This window comes from Jaculus jaculus, chromosome 6 (genome assembly GCF_020740685.1).
Source record: "Jaculus jaculus isolate mJacJac1 chromosome 6, mJacJac1.mat.Y.cur, whole genome shotgun sequence".
NCBI classification, from domain to species: domain Eukaryota; kingdom Metazoa; phylum Chordata; class Mammalia; order Rodentia; family Dipodidae; genus Jaculus; species Jaculus jaculus.
In genome coordinates, this window is record NC_059107.1 from 42,344,864 (window position 1) to 42,351,448 (window position 6,585).

The 6,585-nt window shown below is 37.9% G+C and overlaps 1 gene segment (V, D, J or C); it reads right to left on the reverse strand.

Annotated features, from left to right (window-relative positions):
- Positions 1-3,985: 3,985 nt before the first annotated feature.
- LOC105945045 lies at positions 3,986-4,487 on the reverse strand. The segment is given in 2 exon segments: positions 3,986-4,332; positions 4,439-4,487. Coding segments are annotated over 2 exon segments (396 nt in total).
- Positions 4,488-6,585: the final 2,098 nt, after the last annotated feature.

The window sequence follows — 6,585 nt, forward strand, 5'->3', positions numbered from 1 at the left end:
CATTTTTTCTTACTGCTGTATAGAATTCCATTGTGTAGATATACCACATCTTCATTATCCATTCTTCTAATGATGGACATCTGGGTTGATTCCAGCTTTTAGCTGTTACGAATTGAGCTACTACAAACATGGTTGAGCAAATCTCTCTGGCCTTTGGTTTGAAGGTTTTAGGGTAGATGGCCAGTAAGGGTATAACTGGGTCTGTTGCTATTTCTATAGTCACCTTTTTCAGGAGTCTCCATATTGCTTTCTAGAGTGGTTGTACCATCCTACATTCCCACCAACAGTGAATGAGTGTTCCTGCTCCTCCACATCCTCGCCAGCATTTATTTCATTTGATTTTTGATGTTGGCTATCCTTATTGGGGTAAGGTGGGATCTCATAGTTGTTTTAATTTGCATTTCTCTGATGATTAGGGATGATGAACATTTTCTTAAGTGTTTTCCATTTGTATATCTTCCTCTGTGAATTGCCTGTTCAACTCTGCACCCCATTTTGTGAGTGGGGTATTTGTCTTCTTATAGTTTAGACTTTTGAGTTCTTTGTAGATTCTAGAGATTAGGCCTCTATCAGTTGGATAACCCGCAAATATTTTCTCCCATTCTGTTGGTAATCTATTGGCTTTGCTTATTATATGCTTGTCTGTAAAGAAACTCTTCAGCTTCATATGATCCCAATGGTTGAGTGACTGTTTAAGAACTTGAGCCACTTGGGTTTTGTTCAGGAAGTCTTTTTCCATTCCTATATCATGGAAAGTACTTCCTAAATTTTCTTCCAGTAGTATTTGAGTTTCTGGTCTTATGTAGAGGTCTTTGATCCATTTGGATTTGAGTGTAGTGCATGGTGAAATGTGTGGATCAAGTTTTAGTTTCCTGCATGTGGTTATCCAGTTTGTCCAGCACCATTTGTTGAAGATGCTATCTTTTTTCCAGCCTATAACGTTCGAGCCTTTGTCGAATATCAAGTAGCTATAGTTGCTTGACCCAAAATCTGGGTCTTCAAGTCTATTCCATTGGTCTATACTCTGTTTTTATGCCAGTACCATGCTGTTTTTATTACTATGGCTTTGTAGTATAGCTTTAGATCAGGTATGGTGATGTCACCATAGGTATTTCTTTTGCTGAGGATATGTTTGGGTATGTGAGGCCTTCTGCCTTTCCATATGAAATTTGCGATCATTTTCTCTATCTCTGTGAAGAACACTGTAGGGATTTTAATTGGAATTGCGTTATATCTATATATTGCCTTTGGTAAGATTGTCATCTTCACAATATTAATAATGCCTATCCAGGAGCATGGGAGATCTTTCCATCTTCTCAAGTCCTCCTCAATTTCTTTTTTGAGTCAGTCTACGTAATCAACACATTACTTAGTCAGTATACGCAAGCACAGAACCTAGACAAAAGTTAAAAAGGGGGAGGATACTAAACTACTGAAGGAAAATCTATTTTTTCTCTTATTAATTCATCAGGAGACATGTGGCAAACCCCTTGTGCTTGTTTGGCTTAAGACTTGATGATAGGGTATGTTTTCATGTTGACTTCCTATGGTAGGTCTATTGAGAAAATATCACTATTTGTTAACTACAGGAGGCTGTATGATACCTTAAGCATGGACTGTTAATTTTTCTTGCCAAGTTATGTGCACTTAGGATAAAAGTATTTAATTGGGCCAGGTGTGGTGGCACACACCTTTAATCTCAGCACTCAGAGGCTGAGGTAGAAGGATCACCATGAGTTCAAGGACACCATGAGACTACATAGTGAATTCCAGATCACCTGGGCTAGCATGACACCCTACCTTGAAAAACCTACATATGTATTTATGTACGTGTGTGTGTGTGTGTGTGTGTGTGTGTGTGTGTGTGTGTTTAAATTGTGCGGAACATGTTGGTAAAGGAATGGGAGCAAGTCAACCCTTGGAAGCAATTCCAAATGTACACTGCTCATGCAGCCTGTGGAAGGAGAGCTTACTGTTGCAGACTCTACACACCTACTGTCTCCTGCAGAGAAGTGAGCACCTCTTATTGCTGCTCTAAGAAATACAACATCCTGTCACTACGTACTAAAAACATGACTTCTTGCAACTCCCTGAGAAATTCAACTCCTTCTCTGGTGTCTTGAGGATTTATGCTCTATGGAGAGAGGAGCTTGTATTTCCCCATCTACCCTTCTGCATTTCCACCACTAATACACATTTGCCATGTTTAATCTCATATTTTGAAAAATTAAACAGCGGTATCTTGTGGTCTGTATTAGCCACTTTCTATTGTTAAGAGGAAAACCTGATGAGAAACAACTTACTGAAGGATAGGAGTTTGTTTTTGCTTATACTTTCAGGGGTATACTTTCCACCATGGTTGGGAAGGAAAGGCAGGCTGACTTTTTACATTGTAAACAAAGTCAGGAAGCAGAGAATTCGCAGGTCGTGGGGCTAGACTATACAATTGTAAGATGTGTCCTGGAGTGACCCACTTCCTTCAGTAGAGTACCACCTCTTAAAGTTTAGACAAACCTCCCTGCCAGCCCCTCATCTGTACTCCATCACATGAGTCCATGGAGGATATTTTACCTTCAGACCACAATACCCTCCAACATTTCACCAATTATTCCATTGCAAGTCATTATTTATCTCAACCGCATATGGGGAAGTCAAACCTATTAATTAGAACATCTGCCTTCTTCTATAGGTCAGACATAGTTTATAAAGGATTTGTAAGTAGGCTTGTATTGGCATGATAAATAATCAAGAACAGCACCTGAAAGTAAGAAATTGCTTGTTTTGGCTCCTGGTTTAGGATGTTTCTACCCATCATACATAAGCAAACTGAGGCATCAAAAAAACTATCACATGTACACAAAATATTTATTGAACTAAAGTTTCTAATAATTATTACTACATTTAATATTAAAAGGATGATATAATATCATTAATATATGGTTATATAAATTGAAATAATTTTTTCTTAAAGATCTTATTAGCTGAAATAAATTTTAAAGCATATTTCTTTATCACTTAGGGAACTTTGTTATCTTGACTAAATGCAGATCTTCCTTCTCTGTGTGTATGTGTTAATGATTTTTGTGACCAATTACTTACTAGACAATAGATAAGGAGATAACACATTTAATATTTCTCATGTTTTCAGAGGCTTTGTTTCATGGCTAGAAAACAGACATCCCAGTATAACCTTCAAGAGTATTCTCCTAGTGACTTACTTCCTTCAACCAGATGTCACATGCAGCAGTTTCCCACAACTTCTCTGTAACAGCACCAGCCGGCTGCAATGCATGGATTTGTAGAAGACATAACTGCTTCAAGCTGTAGTAGTGAGCCTGCTTGAAACCTACTTGGCATGCAGGAGTCGGGAGGAGAGGATTCTTTGCCATCTGTCAGCTGCTGCGGGGAGCATATGCAGAGGGGAGAGCATGGCGAGTCACCTGTGAGCTGTTTCTGGCTGCTCTTTTACCTGCGGCTACTCTAGACAGTTCTGAGCACAATGTTGAGATCTTCCCATCTGCAACAGAGCACATTGCTGCTGCTGGAGGACCAGAATCCAACGCTTCTTTTATCTCCATATTTGTCAGCAAGAACACCCAATCTCTGAAGGCTCACCACAAAGAAATGATGAGTTTTTAGTTCACAGATTCGATAACAGCACATATTGCTGTTTCCACCATATATACATGTACTTAAACATGTTGTGTCTCATTGATTGTATAGCCATTACATTTTCACAAAAGTTATGGCTTAAATTCTCATTTTCTGATGAACACAATGTTCACTTGCAAAATACCCACGGTGACTTATCTTTGCGTGACAAACAGAAATGCATGTCATAGTCCTAAAGCCTAGGGACCAAGAAAACAGAAGACCATCAGTGTCCTCTTACCACAAAACCACCAAGAAACTCAAAGCCTAGCCACATCTGAGAAATGTTCTCAGCCTATGCACAAACCACTTAGAAAAGCTTGGCACCCCAGCCTCACACTGCCCCTACCCAGGTGTTTTGTGTTATGACTTGTATCACTGTGGGAGGGGTGTCATAACGTTGCTGACAGTAATAAGTTGCAGCATCTTCAGGCACCACATTGTTGATGCTGAGGGTAAAATCTGTTTCATGTCCATCACCACTAAACTTTGATGGAACACCATTTGCCAGTTCTGTTGCAGAATAGATCAGGATCTTAGGAGCTTCTCCTGGCTTCTGCTGGTACCAATTTAAACTGATACTAATGTCTTCACTTGCCTGGCACGTGATGGTGACTCTGTCTCCCAGATATGCAGACAGGAAGGATGGAGACTGTGTTAGCTGGATGTCACATCTGGCACCTGACATTGGACACACAAATCCACACTTATAACCATGTTATAATAGGACTTCTCTGAAGGACTATGTAGTGATCACACTGGGCAGTAATATATTATACTTCCTTACCTGGAAGCCAGAGCAGCAGGAGACCCAGGAGCTGAGTGGAGGCCCTCATGCTGTTGCTTGGTCCTCACTGAGAATGACCCCTTTCAGGGTGTATCCCATATATTAAGAAGTTATCAGTTCAGTGAGCTGTGACCTGCTTCCATGCAAATCAGCAGGGGCTGGTTTACTTATCATCGGGGCTGAGCTACAAAGTATCCCAGACCTGAGACAAATAGGACAGATTTATCTAAAAAGCAGAGATTTCCTGCTGGGCACTACAGAATAAAATGAATTAACTATACAGTGCTCTTCCTCATATGGTTCCATGCATGTTTTTCTTCCTAATATTCCATCGAATGTGACATATTAGAGAATCATGTCCTCAGATTCCATAGGAACTTTGAGAAGCTTTCTGCTTTTGGTACCTATAGAAATTCTTGAGGCCAAAGACATTTCATTATCCTTTTGGATTTACATCCTGAAATCCTTTGTGAAATGGATAACTAGCATAATCCACAAGGCATAAGAAAAGATATGAACATGATGCATAGGGACATAGATAGACAGACAGACAAATACATTCATACCTTAATACACAGACAACTATAGATACAAGTATACATTTGTAGATTTAAGAAAATATGAAAATTGTAAAAATATAAAACATATTAAAATGTCATGTCTTAGCTGAAAGGGCTCAGAAACTGAGCATCTACCATGATAAACCTCTCATTGCTTCATGAGAGATTTTTATGATCTATTCTAAATGCTCTCATCTCCTTGGATTTTAAAAATTGACTTACAAAATATTGAGTATTCACACATATAGATAGATATATTGTATGAAAACTGATGGTAAAAAACAAATGAAATTTAGAAGAAGTTGAAAAACAGATAAAACTAAATCTTAGAAATTGCTTGACATATAGATCAATATTTTCTCTTATGAAAAAGATGGTTAGCACAATCATTAATAATTGATCCTTACTATATTAAGGATTGCAGTACTTAACATAGAAACCAACATGAAGCTTTGTATATATCAAGGTTATTAGAAATTAAGTTAACTGTTATTAATAACATGCTTAACATATGTTTTTATATGTGGTGTGTGTGTGTGTGTGTGTGTGTGTGTGTGTGTGTGTGTATGTAGGTGATCATGTACATTCAGTTTCATCCTGGTTGTAGGTGCTCCTTGACATGCTTCTTTCCTGTACTTGTTTTCTCTTTGAAATGAGTTATGTCCAAATGGGTTCAACTATCATCCACCAGAGTTTATAGTCATAGCCAAAATTCCCCAGCATTGTTCATGGGGTCCTCATTCATGATGATTCTAATACTTGCTCTTTTTACAAAGCATTCTCTGAACTCCCTTAATTTCCAACAGTAGGTTGTCCAAGGTCATCAGCTATTTTCCTTTCCTAGACCTAAAATGTACTATTTCTCCAAGAATTATTAGTGTATTTTCATAGACATAAATATTACAAAAGGAAACATGTGTATGAGATGTTTTCACTGTGTCTTGTGACACATTATTTTAGAGAAATATTTGAACTTTGGCTACGTTTTTACATATCATATTACATCTGATATTACATATCATATATGTTTCTATGCTTCTGTAGTCTATCTATAGAATTATTAATCTATATATACGTATGTGATCTACTCAAACAAATTTCAATCTATATCTATATAAAGAGAGAAATTTATACTATTTTAACTACATTTTTCTATCATTCCTTCTTTCACCATTTATAAATTTTCTCTAGCATGTACTTTGTCAATTATTATTATTGCATTTAAATATTTGATTAACCCCTCTGTAATATAAATCTCCTATTATCCTTGTTAACACAGTTTATTTGAAGAGTATTCCCCTTACATGTCACACACCTACATTACTACTAATACACCTTCCAATGTATTATGAACTTTTCCCATTTTTCATTTGGCTTCTGAAACTTGTCAGAGCCATGACATAGGCACCAATGTTCCCCATACATGTGAGTACTCTATTGATCTTTCTGCTCTGATGATGTCTTGTGGATGAGGGGAGGCTCCTCTGACTAGATACCTGCTGCTCTATATGCTACCTACCGCAGCACAGGGTCATCTTCCCTCTGAGTCCCACACTATGGATGCATTTAATATACTGTGTGGGCACC